Source organism: Fusarium oxysporum, chromosome 11 (assembly GCF_000149955.1).
Source record: "Fusarium oxysporum f. sp. lycopersici 4287 chromosome 11, whole genome shotgun sequence".
Classification (NCBI taxonomy): domain Eukaryota; kingdom Fungi; phylum Ascomycota; class Sordariomycetes; order Hypocreales; family Nectriaceae; genus Fusarium; species Fusarium oxysporum.
This window is the reverse complement of record NC_030996.1, coordinates 621370-633468: the sequence shown is the minus strand read 5'-3', so window position 1 is coordinate 633468 and position 12099 is coordinate 621370. Positions and strand designations below refer to the sequence as shown.

The 12099-nt window shown below is 47.6% G+C and overlaps 5 protein-coding genes and 1 non-coding gene across 6 annotated transcripts; 4 read left to right on the top strand and 2 right to left on the bottom strand.

Moving 5' to 3' along the window:
- The first annotated feature begins 188 nt into the window (after positions 1 to 188).
- On the top strand, positions 189 to 284 carry FOXG_20087. The gene has a single exon. It is a non-coding gene; the product is annotated as a tRNA-Ile (tRNA).
- A 376-nt stretch (positions 285 to 660) lies between these two features.
- FOXG_09601 (uncharacterized protein) lies at positions 661 to 2323 on the bottom strand (the record flags this gene model as incomplete). Its single annotated transcript, XM_018388814.1, has 2 exons — positions 661 to 2150; positions 2197 to 2323. The coding sequence occupies 2 exons, from the start codon at positions 2321 to 2323 to the stop codon at positions 661 to 663; spliced, it is 1617 nt and encodes a 538-aa protein (XP_018246944.1).
- A 532-nt stretch (positions 2324 to 2855) lies between these two features.
- Positions 2856 to 3657, top strand: FOXG_09600 (uncharacterized protein). Its single transcript, XM_018388813.1, has one exon. The coding sequence runs from the start codon at positions 3006 to 3008 to the stop codon at positions 3513 to 3515; it is 510 nt and encodes a 169-aa protein (XP_018246943.1). The 5' UTR covers positions 2856 to 3005; the 3' UTR covers positions 3516 to 3657.
- A 782-nt stretch (positions 3658 to 4439) lies between these two features.
- Positions 4440 to 6112, top strand: FOXG_09599 (uncharacterized protein; the record flags this gene model as incomplete). The annotated part of the gene is made up of 3 exons (XM_018388812.1): positions 4440 to 4714; positions 4763 to 5145; positions 5202 to 6112. 3 exons carry the CDS (start codon positions 4440 to 4442, stop codon positions 6110 to 6112), a joined length of 1569 nt encoding a protein of 522 aa, XP_018246942.1.
- A 772-nt stretch (positions 6113 to 6884) lies between these two features.
- Positions 6885 to 10232, top strand: FOXG_20086 (uncharacterized protein; the record flags this gene model as incomplete). The annotated part of the gene is made up of 11 exons (XM_018400368.1): positions 6885 to 6971; positions 7036 to 7254; positions 7307 to 7602; positions 7685 to 8642; positions 8698 to 8844; positions 8902 to 9034; positions 9130 to 9244; positions 9302 to 9348; positions 9407 to 9635; positions 9686 to 9952; positions 10019 to 10232. The coding sequence occupies 11 exons, from the start codon at positions 6885 to 6887 to the stop codon at positions 10230 to 10232; spliced, it is 2712 nt and encodes a 903-aa protein (XP_018246941.1).
- An 878-nt stretch (positions 10233 to 11110) lies between these two features.
- FOXG_20085 (uncharacterized protein) lies at positions 11111 to 11440 on the bottom strand (the record flags this gene model as incomplete). Its single annotated transcript, XM_018400367.1, has 2 exons — positions 11111 to 11377; positions 11420 to 11440. The coding sequence occupies 2 exons, from the start codon at positions 11438 to 11440 to the stop codon at positions 11111 to 11113; spliced, it is 288 nt and encodes a 95-aa protein (XP_018246940.1).
- Between the last annotated feature and the right edge of the window lie 659 nt (positions 11441 to 12099).

The following is a 12099-nucleotide window of genomic DNA, read 5'->3' as shown; positions in this document are numbered from 1 at the left end:
CCGTCTTCGTGTAAGTCTCAGAGAACCTGATAGAATTGCACCAATATAGCCACAACACTACCACAAAGAGCCTGTGATCGAGTTCAGGCAGCCTAAATATATACGAAGCCACTGAGAAGGTGGTCACTTCGCTCTGTTCGAGAATCCTCAGCCGGGATGAGAAGATCGGCTTCCAACGCATTCGGACGGCTTCCGTAGCTCAGTTGGTTAGAGCGTCGTACTAATACTTCAATCCCGAGTATCCGGTAATGCGAAGGTCTCAGGTTCAAGCCCTGGCGGGAGCAATCCCATCGCCTTCCGAATGTTTTTTTTGCCATTTCTGTAACCATCGTGATATGCTTTTGCTGGCGGATTCCGTGTGGCGTTGGTGTTGAGGCTTCGGCGGTCGGTTTGTCTCGTACCTACCACTTCAGGCGTAGGAAAAAAGGAATGAGATAAGATAAAGAAGTGGGCCTTACTAGATGTGATCTGATTGGTCGCGTCGCAAACCTCAGTGAGTACAGTACGGCTGGAAGAATGGCTCCAGTTTAGACCATATTTTCCATAAGTTTAGGATGAGAATTGATGACTTTATGATGAGAATTGCCTAAGAAGAGCTTTAATCATTTGGGTGCAGTGATCAATTGAGCATTTAGGTAAACAGAGAACATGAACGACAGTCTATAGCTCAAACACTTCCTCCTGTAAAAAGAAAATTCCTTCTCTGTCAGAAACATCACATGCAGCCGCTCTAGCTTGCTTGAGAAGTTTTCTTGGTCCACACAAGTTCACGGCTGTATCCATACCAAGACGCTTAGACTTGAGCTGCCCGAACCACTGCTTTAGATCTGGTCGCCCCAAATGGATAGACCAAGGTTGCGGAGAGCTCATGCCCTGCATTTCGTGAGATGGCTCGCTCATGTGAACCGCGCTGTGCGCTCCACCAGTGACAAAGATAGATATGTCTAGCGTTGCTGGCGAATCTGGATTTGCACATTCCTTAACAAGTTCAGTAAGTTCATCTGCGAACCACTGGATATGCTGAGCATCTCTGACGACCCAGAGAAGATGAATGTGAGACATAGAATGACTACCTACATTAATAGCTGCTTTTCTGATGATATGAGACGCAATGCTGATACCTGGCGTAATTCCAATGCCACCGGCGATGAGGACCGTCACCGGCAGCAAGCCCCAGGATACTGAACCAACACCGTATGGGCCATCAAGACTCATCTTGAGCGGATGAGCCATAATGCTGTTCGAGTCCAAGGAAGCACACCCATGCTGATTAACATCGCTGTTGCAGTCAGCATACTGTACAGCTTCAGTGAAGCCCCCAAGACCTCGGACGGCGATTGTCGCAGTCTTCTCGGGATCATTCGGTGCACTGGCGACAGTGAATGGATGCCAGTTCACAAAGGACACCCTTGGGATTTGAAGCCAGACAACCTGCCCAGGAGTACGAGTCCTCAGACCCTTGACCTTGAACTTTGTTACGTTACCTTCAAATGCCTCAACACTCTGCACTTGGATGTTGCGAAAATTGTACGCCAATCGGATTGCTCGATCTATGCCCCAGAGCAAAAGCCCTGGAAGCATAAATTCCGGCCCATGCGAGGCATGGATCAAAGCCCCGACGACGAAAATGAAGAACAGAGCGTGAGTGTAGTAGAAGACCTCGAAAAAGCGGCGTCGCACGATTGGCAGGGCCGTAAGGAAGAGCATGACGAGAGCGATCCAGGCCATCAAACCCACCTGGATCCGATGGTTTCCGAAGCTGGTGGTGACCTGTTTTGTCTCGATGTAATGCTGGATATTGAACGATACATGGGCTGTTGCATGAGCAACTGTTGCAAGGCCAATCCAGCGATGGTACTGAAGGAGGACTGGGTTGGGAATACGCAGAAGGGATGCGAACAGATTGTTTCGGGATGCCATCAGCAGTGCGAGACCAGCATTGGCAATTGCTAGCCAGCCGTACAGGGTATAATCGGCCGTGAACTCGTTGGACTGTACGCTGAAGACCAAGTTAAGGGCGAGAAAAGTTGTGAAGCGAGCAACATCGGTAACGTGCCAGTCTAAGCATGGGAGAGAAAGCGGGAAGCTGTGTAGTTTGTGAAGCCAGACAGTAATACTCCAGTGCAACACATTTCGATCCTGTCGTCGACCTGGATGAATTAGCAAAGCATAAGCATGGAGAAATAAAGCTCTCACACTTGTTGTATCTTTGGAAGGTGTAGATACTGAAGGGAGTGAGAGATTCCAAGGATATTAAGCCAACAACGCTGCCAAAGTAAACTCTTGCAGCAGTGTAGCGATCGATGATCACAGGATCAGTCATTTTCGAATGGCAAGAATGCTCAAAAGGCGTAAGACAAGGGGAATAAGTGATGATTCAATATTGCAAATGGATATGGAGAAGACAACCACTAAATACTTGAAAGACAAGCCTATATTGTTAAAAGTATGGCGGCAGTACATAGGTACTGCTGCAACTGATGATTGATCAAACTTACCGTTCAAATCCTGTGGCTGACTGGATTCCAAAAAATAAATGCTAGAACTGGGGCTGAGAAATTAACATCTCAGCACGGTAAATGAGAAACATTGTTGAATGATCAAATGTTCTGATGCTATCCCTGACGTGGCGTCGAGGCTATGCTTGGAGGTGCGGGCGCTGGCTGGGTTGACCACCATTGCTAATCAGAATTTCCCTTTTGGGCAATGCGGATGGAAACAAGCTTAATTTTACGTGAAATTAGGCAAAGCCCTGCTGTGAAACATTTAGCCTCAAACTCCGAGGCGGATAATGGTTTCTGGGGTTTATTTGCTGTATCATCTAAATTGCCTCTTATAGAATCGAGGTGAAGCAGTACGGCAGTATAAGAAGATTGAGACAGTGCAATGAAACCAGCTTCATCAGCAATCAAACTCGGATTACAATCTACCTCCATCTACTGCAACCTTTCTGCAAAGTCAACATTTACCTCAAACCTCAATTTAATACACCTCTTCTTTTCACAATGGCTTTCAAGCTCGCCGCTCTTCTCTTTGCATCCGCTGCCATGGCCGCAAAGATGGGCGACTCTGGTGCCCTATCCTCGCTGGATGCTGGACTCGGCGGTACAGTTGAGGTTGTCAGCAACACTGAACTCAAGATCACCGACTACGAACTCAAAGACGCATCAGCACCTGCTCTCTACTGGTGGGGATCCAAGACTGAAGACCTCTCATCCGGCTTCCGTATCAACAAAGAGCGCATCAGCGATACCTCGTCCAAGATGGATATCATGGTTAAGCTTGATGCTGGCCATACTGCGAAAGACTTCTCTTACGTTGGTCTCTGGTGTGAGAAGTTTGCCGCCAACTTTGGTCAGGCAAAATTAACATCTGATGGCGGCTCTATGAATTCGACCGACGAGACGGATATGAAGAAGGATGAAATGAACGGCGCATCGGGTTGTCCCACTGGTCAACCCGCCGTGGTTGTGGCTATCTTGAGTCTGCTCGCTTTCTCCGCCTACTTTGCATGATGACTTGTTGGAGCTTGGGACTTGGGGATGTTAACGGGCATACAACAAATAACATGTAGTTATTTCAATTCAGTAGCGTTAGCATTAATACCCGCTGCATTAAATTATATAAATGTGCCTCTAATTGCACAAGCTTCGAGTGAATGGCCTTCTTCGATAATTAATTGTGATATTTGCGTCCATCAACTGGAGTGCTAGGACCCGCTAGCTGGTTAGGAGTGAGTGGAGTGACTCCAGGTACTTGGCGCTGTAGATCATCGTCAACAGCGGGTAGCCATCAGTCGCGAAAGAAGCCCGGGCTGCACGCGGCTGTGCTTGAAGTCAATTTCTGTTTGATCAAGAAGGCAATTATTAGTATCAAACTCGTCATGATCCGCTGAATGTTTGCCAAATACGATTTTTCGTTCACTTGTTGATCCTCCAGGTGCTGAAGATCCCCTGTACTATTGAGCAGTTTACTCGATTAGGCAATCTTGATTATGAAACTCGAAACAAGCAATCAGAACAAGCCTCACTGTCAGCGCTAAGCTTTTCAGCCCTGCGGGAACCAAGGTCAACAGCTTTACTGCATTCAGTAATTCTGATTAGCTGGCGGCCAAAGCTTCGATAAAACATTGGCGAAAATGAATTCTTATTCGGTTTGAGCCCAGGCTGTGATCGACATTTGACAACTTCATTCTGTTTTTCTCAAAAGGCTGATGAAGATGGCGTCGCTCCGCCTCTCGAAAGGGCGATGTAAGCTTTGGCGCATCTCTCCGGGAAGAATTGATGAGAGGATCAATATTGGGGTCCGAGGTAATGGTGCATTTAAGTGATTGACCTTGGCATCTGTTTTCTCATTCCATCAAACAACACCACTCTCATACTTCAACCCAGTCCGATTCAATTAGATTCTTTCCAACATCTATCTCCAATACGAACAACATGGACGCAGCACATCATACAGCAACGTATGACATGACTCCCAATATGACAAGCTTTGAACCAACGCCCAATATGTCGGCCTTCGACGCAGCGGCACATACAGAAGACGTGGGCGGCCGACACACACCTGACGATGAACATGAGCCGTGTATCAGGACTAATGCCGGATCTGCAGGACATAACCTGTCACCCACTGATCCCGATAGTCCCATGAGTTGGTCAATTCTCAAGAAGGTCTACGTATCGGCTTGTTCATTCTTTTTTGTGTTTGTAATGTAAGTTACCCATGCCATGGAATGGCCCATTGATATTGACTTGAGTAGCATGTACGGAACAACCACTTACACAGCAGCCATCAGCGCCATCCCAGAGGCATTTGGTGTCTCACAGCGCGTGGCTGTCCTCGGCTTTACAATGCCATTCTTTGGCGTCTTTTTCGCACCCATCTACACTCCGCATCTCTCTGAGCGACACGGCCGACGACCCATCTACTTCACCAGCTTCCCGCTCTTCTGCCTCTGTGTGATCGTGATCGGTCTTGCAACCAACATTTCGACATTGTTGGCTTTTCGGTTCCTGGCTGGACTTTTTGGTGGTCCCTGCGTTGTCTTGATCGAAGGCACTTTTGCTGATGTTTGGCTTGCCAACAAGACGGTTACATATTATTCTTTCTTGACTCTTGCTTCTTATCTTGGAGCTGCTGCCGGTATGTTCTGAGTTTTCTCTTGAGTCTAGACAGAAAACTGACATTTGTGACTGCAGGCCCTATTATCGGCGGCTTTGTCTTCGCAACCAAAGGGCCCGCCTGGCTCTCATGGGTCACTCTCATCTTCGCCACTGCAGCCCTTGCATTTGGCTCCTTCATGCCTGAAACATACGGCCGAGAGATCCTACGAACCCGCATTCGCTACAACAAGAGCGGCATCAGATTGCCATGCGCTCAAAGCGGTGTGACATTTTCTGAAATGACCCATATCACCGTTCTTACACCAGTCAAAATGCTCTTCACAGAACCCCTCGTCATCGTGATCTCTCTCTACCTTGGCCTTAACTTTGCAGTTGTATTCCAGTGGTTCATTTCTGTACCGGCTGCATTGGGCGCCACGTATGGCTTTGGAGTTAGACAATCTGGTCTGGCATTCGTCTCCGCTATTGTTGGAGTGATACTAGCACTTCTTACCTCCTCCTTGATTGAGGCTCTACTCTCCAGTCGAGCTAAGCGGAACATGGAAGATATTGAGAAGCGTCTTGTCCCAGCCATGTTCGGAGCGTTCTTGGTAGCTGGTTCTCTGTTCTGGGTTGCGTTTACTGCAACTCCCAGCATTCACTACCTTGCTCCAATTTCTGGCACAGCGGTCTATGTCTGGGGCAATGCGATGGTTCTCATCTCGTTCATTTCCTATCTGTTTGATGCATATCCGCCAGCTGGAACTCTTTCTGCACTCACCACTGCGGCATGCTTTCGATTGGTCTGCGCAGGGATTGTGCCAGTCTTTATCCTCGACATGCTTACCAACCTGGGTGGAGCCTGGACTTTCAGCCTCTTTGGCATAATCTCTGGTGTCATGACTCCATTTCCCTTTGTTCTCTACTGGTTTGGACCCCATTGGCGCAGCAAGAGTAGGTATGGTGCTCGCTGGACCGCAATTCCCGAGGTGCATACGATGGAATAGACACAACTGATTTCGGGCTTGATAGGGTGGTTTTTGGTTCTGTGTAGGCTGGTTATAATGTTGCGTTTCTTTTACGTCAAGCGCTTGTTATGGAGATAGACTTAAATCTAAAAAGGCACTATATCATTGGAAGTTTAAGTTCCGGCGATCTGCCAACGCATCGTGGTATTTGCTTTAGTCGCTATGTGACCCTAGAATCTCGGCATTGCTTACCACAGCTAATTTCTATCTCTCATATCTCGTCCTATTGGATGGGGATCATAGTAGGACAACCTTTTTACCCTATCGGTGACTATTGAAGGATTCATCCAATCTCAAGGATTCGAACTGTCACATATCGAAAGGTTGACTTTCTCGCTTAGAATGCCGAGATAACCGTGGTGGGCACTTTCAATGGCACCATAGCGTTTGAAGCTATACGATTCTGAGGGTAGAGCAATCCTTCGCCCACCGAGCAACCTCTTGAATACCTAACCGAAAGCTTAAATCAGTGAAGCATACAGGTGAGTCTATTTGAAATGCCGCGTTGGGCAATAGCGAATTATCATGACAGCTCCTGCAGGAACACATGCATCGGCTTTAGCAGCCTCCGTCATTTCCGATGTTCTCGAAGTAACATCATTCGGCCCGTTCTGCTAGTAAATCGCACTTCCTCAGATGTGAGAAGACGGCAACAGAAAGCAATTGGAAATAAATACATGCCGTATGATGCCAATGTGTGGCTTTGTATAGACACTCCAAAGCTGCATTTCAATTTGCTCTCATCGCGTTCATGATGAAGGGACTAGTCAGGTTGTTGGCCATCTCTAGCACTCTCGCCAGAGTTGCCAGTGCCAAAGCAGTACTTGCTCATTACATGGTCAGTTCCTTTCCCATTCGTCTACCTTTCGTGCTCTATTGCTAATGATTATGCCTCGTACCAGGTCGGAACTGTGACCCAGGAGCATGCGCATAAAGATATCGACAATGCCAAGTCTATGGGCCTAGACGGCTTCGCATTGAACATTGGTGACGCTACTTGTGAATATGTCTCTCAGGCTCTCAGCTACCTCTTTCCGTATGCCGAGTCCGTCGGTTTCAAGCTCTACATCTCCATGGATGTCTACGCTTCTGGTGATGCCTGCTACCATGGCGCCAAGTCGGTATGTGAACCGACTTTTCTGACTTACCGTCGATGTTGGCTGACAGTCTCAGTGCCATGGACCATCTGACTACCAGTGGATCTGGGACTCCTATAAAGGAAGTTCGGCCTACTATCAAGTCAAAGGCCGTCCTCTGATCAGCACGTTCTCTTCTGGTGGTTTCCACAACGATACTTGGATTGACTGGAAGAAAGGACTCGCAAACGACATGTTCTTCATGCCCGACTTTGACGAAACTGAAGGATACTATGACCCAGCCGATGAATGGTGGTCATACTGGGGCCCGATTGTTGACGGGATCTTCAGTTGGGAGTCTGCCTGGCCTGAACGCAAAGGCTTCGGCGGCAAGTATGCAGGAGACGTATCAAATCGATGTTCCCGTTCTATCCGGGGCCCATAAGCATGACAAACTGTATATGATGGGCCTTAGTCCACTGCAGTACAAGAATGCTTACGGCGCGCACGTTTATCGCCAAGGAGACCTGAACCTGCCAAAACGTATGATCAACATCCTCAACATGGATCCCCAGCCCGACTATGTTCAGTTTCAGACGTGGAACGATGGTCCTGAGGCACACTATATCGGAAACCTATGGACTGAGCAGAACAACGACACTGAACCATATTTCTATGCCAACCAGGAGACTTGGGATCATACAGGCTGGCAACCTCTTGTCTCGTCTTTCGTTAATGCTTACAAGACTGGTCAATCAGCTTCTCAGATGACACCAATGAACGGGGATGTTCTCGTCGGTGCTGCATGGTATCGAACCGAGCTTTCGGATGTGAAATGTCCATACGAGGGTAACGATGCCTACTACAACAAACCCGATGGCTGGGATGATGACGTCAAGTATCTCTACTACGCTATCATCCTCAATCCCTCCTACGGCTCTGGGTACAAGGTAACGGTTTCTGGAAGCACCGAGCACACAGCCCCTCTGAATCCTGGTATGAACTACGGCTATGGCGCTGGAGAGGTTCAAACCGGCGCTCAGCGGATCACCGTCAAGGACCCGAGCGGCAACGTTATTTATACTGCTACCGGAGGAATGTGCGTTAGCGATGGCTGTCCCAACTACATCTACAACGGCAATTACCAAGTCTTACCCTTGAAAAAGGGTAATGTGGACCCAATTTGCAATCAGTGGCCTGGTATGGACCATAGTGCTTGTGGCTACGGTACTTGTCATGCCAGTGGTGACGGTAGTAACAACGCGGCGGGCGATGACTTCACCCATGTTACCTGTACTAACCCTGGAGTTACTGATGCTTCCAAAGATGCAAAGTTTCGCTGGGACTCTGTGTATGCAGACCAGGCTTGGACGTGGGGTGTTGATCAGTGGAATGCTAACCCGTTCCCTGGCGGCTTGAACTTTACAGAGCAGGTTCGTAGTCTCCATCGCGACCTAACCGGGATACATGACTAACACTCTTTGATAGTTCAGCAACCTTTTCCACGGCCCAGAGGGTATCGACTGCGGTACCATCGAGAACGACAACCCCTGCGGCTCCAATGTGGTGCAATGCAACGACGTCACGTGTCCGGGAGCCTACTTTGCCATCAACTCCATGGAATCCATCTACCGCGTATGCACACTTCATTGGTCGTCACCACTATAAGAGCTTAAGCTGATCACTCAACAGGTTCACTTCAACTTTTGGGACGCACTTGACAGGGCTCAGAACGACATCAATGCTCAAGTTGGAGAGGTCTCTAGCACCTTTGCGCCCATAAAGTCAAGCGATTTCTCCGTGAAGCTTCTTCTCGACATCATTGGTCTTGGATTTTCTCTTGCGGTATCCCCGATGTGGAACTCAGGCTAGTACTGGTAGATTACACGAGTGGCATGATGATGGGCTAACCAGATGTAGCTCTCAAGGGCATGCCTTACTTCAAAGCCAATCCCAACACATTGGCTACTGTCAAGGATTGGGTGAACCCAATGGTAACAAACAGCATTACTATTGCTAAAGACACCCTGAAAGAGTAAGTGATTTCATTTACTAACAGCACTTCAAAGACAAATTGACTTAAGCCTTACAGTGACAGCGCCCTTAGCGCCGAGAACTCCATCTCGACTAGGCTCAATGGTAGGTAGTCCATGTGCTTCTTCTCCTCATGCTTTACTGACGAATTACTCTTTGACAGCCATTGTTACAATATGGCAAGCTGAGATAGTCTCGATGAACGAGCAACTTTTCAACGGTTCGAAGGAAAATACAGATTTACTCTTCACGGCCATTACGGACGGCCAGATGCTCGAAACGAAGCATCAAGATCTTGGTATTGACGCGATTCAAGCACTTGTCTCAAAGGCGCTCTTCGCGGAACTGGTTCCACTCGCTTGGCAGCTGTCATCTTCCGAACTTGGTCCAGTGTACGTTGTCGCTCTGCGGTATTCTGGCCTTTCACTAACCTCGCTTCTAGTGTCATCGATTCAGAGCAAGGCTGCGGAGACAAGCATGATGTGAAGCATATGAGCTCCAAGAGCTACGATTCATCTGGTGTCTGCGTCGATTCTAAGATGTACTACTTGATCGGATGCACAGGCGAAGCTCGAACCTGCGACGAGTCCCATGGAAGCTTCAATCCCGGATGCACCGATAACTTTTTCAGTAACCTTCCAGGACTCGATGACCTGACAGGATCAGAAACAGCCTTTGGTGGTTTGACCAAGGAAGATATCGTGAACGGGTAAGCAGAACCCATGCCCCAAACCTTGAGGTTTATGTTGAATTACGCACTGACACCTGGTAACAGAGCCGTCAACAGCTTTGCCGGTAACGGGAATGCTAACGGATGGTCTATGCTTGATCCTTCCAACACAGTTGACGGTATGGGTCTAGTCTCCGAGTACAACGTTACAGCCCCAGGAGTCGTCATGTTGCCGGTCTGCACAGCATCCGAGGCCTTTTCGAATTGGTTCTCCTTTACTAATGGAAAGCCTAAGTCGGCTAACTACCCATGCAATTGAGCTGGGCAAAGGGTACGGCGATAGCCCAGATTCACAGATTCGCTAAGTCACGTATTATTCTTTTTTTCGTTTCACTCAAAGAGGAGTCGAATATAAAATCTCACGTTCATAAAACCTTTCAATTGGCATTTGGCTGCATAGCTGCATTTTAGCTTAGGCATCTTAAGACTAGGATTGTTGAATAAACCATTTCGTTGGATATTATAATACTTAGAATCTTCAACTCAGGTTTTACCGAAAGTGACTATATATCAATAAAAATTAAAGCCGGGTCTGTATATAAGGCATGATCGGATATTTGTCGTGTTGAGGTATTATATAGCTCATGAACAGGGGGACTATGGCTAATGTTCTTGAGCATGTAACGGCAAATATCCATACAACGGAGAAATTCCAGATAGCGACTCAAGCGAAAGACATAAAACAGTACAGCCACGTCTGACTATAATAAGATTAAATCATGAAACGGGACCAAAGCCTCAGACATTATATACCGCAATGAAGAGTGCTCTGAAATGTGTAAACCCGATACCCTTGTCAGAATCTATGCCCCTTCCCTCTGTCACTAGTTTCGGATGTGTCGCCAAAATGTTGTCACATCTCTATTGCCCGATTGATCAAAGAAGCGAGGAATGGAAGCTTCATCATTCTCTCTAAAAATATACTGCTGTCGTTCGTTTTGAGTGTCCTTGATGCCCGCTTCTCTTCGATACTGGTAAAGTTGTAACAGGCGCAGTCGTTGTCCCTCTTCGACTTCAGGCACGTATTCGACTCCATACGCAGTGGTTTGTTGCTTATCAAGCTCTTCGATTGTCGGGAAGTGGTCAAGACCCTTCTGGCAAAGTCGCGTATCATCCAGAAAAACCCACGCTCGTTGTCTAAATATGCTGCGTTGCAAGATCGAGGGTAGAATGCTGAATGGAGGGACGGTATCCAATGAGTGAGTAAGAGACAATCTCTGCACTAAGGAAGATCTCAGCGAGCCATCTAGACGGCTGTTTAAGTCTATCGAAAGCCTGCTGAGAAGGGGAAAGCGATGATTGCGAGGGGACGGATGCTGCGACCTCGTCCAATCGGAAAGTATCGTATACAACCAGCTTCGCATATCTTCGGGCTGTGTCTTGTTTGCAAAGAGTACTAGATTTCTGAGTAGATCAAAGCCGAGGTCTGACAAATCATAAACATACCCTAACAATGCAGAAATACATTGTTGTGGCAGCTTCATATCCTTCCGGGCTGCTATTGGGTTGAAATAAAGATTATCTGGGTACAGCAGGCGTACCGGGTCGGCGGAATTGTCTCGTAAAGCACTGGAAGCATGTCTCGTCGAGCAGCGTGTAGATACTGTATAAAGAGTCCCGTGGACTGCCTTGATATACTCAAAAACGCAATAAATTGCCTCTTGCTCGTAGTTAGCGAGCTCTAAAGTACCTTTTTGGTAATAGCACTATATTCCCCGTCGTCTAACAGCAATGCCGCCTTATGTCCATCAATTTTGCAGAGCATGTCATATCTGATAAATGCCCATGCAAGAAGCTGACACTCTGATGAAGTGAGCTCATCTAAAGTGACGTGCTCTGGACAAAAGCTGTGTTGGTTGTGGTAGAGCCCTCTGCTTGGAATCTCGATTTGAAGAAGACAAAGGTAGGCTTGAGGTGGGTTTGAGGAAGTGGCCTTGCTGATGAAGTCTTCCACAAACATACTCATATGGGAGAATAGTTTATAGAGGTTATCAATGGTAACTTGATCCTTTTTTTTTTCAAAAGGATTGGGTAACGCCTTTGAGGCCCACTGCCTAATGATATATTTCATGACGTGATTGTCAGGTCGATTATCGGCCAGCTCCAGATAAAGCAGGCCCAAGGCG

Bases quoted from the DNA above. Each gene is read 5' to 3' on its own strand.
- FOXG_09600 (XM_018388813.1), top strand. From the start codon at position 3,006: ATGGCTTTCAAGCTCGCCGCTCTTCTCTTTGCATCCGCTGCCATGGCC.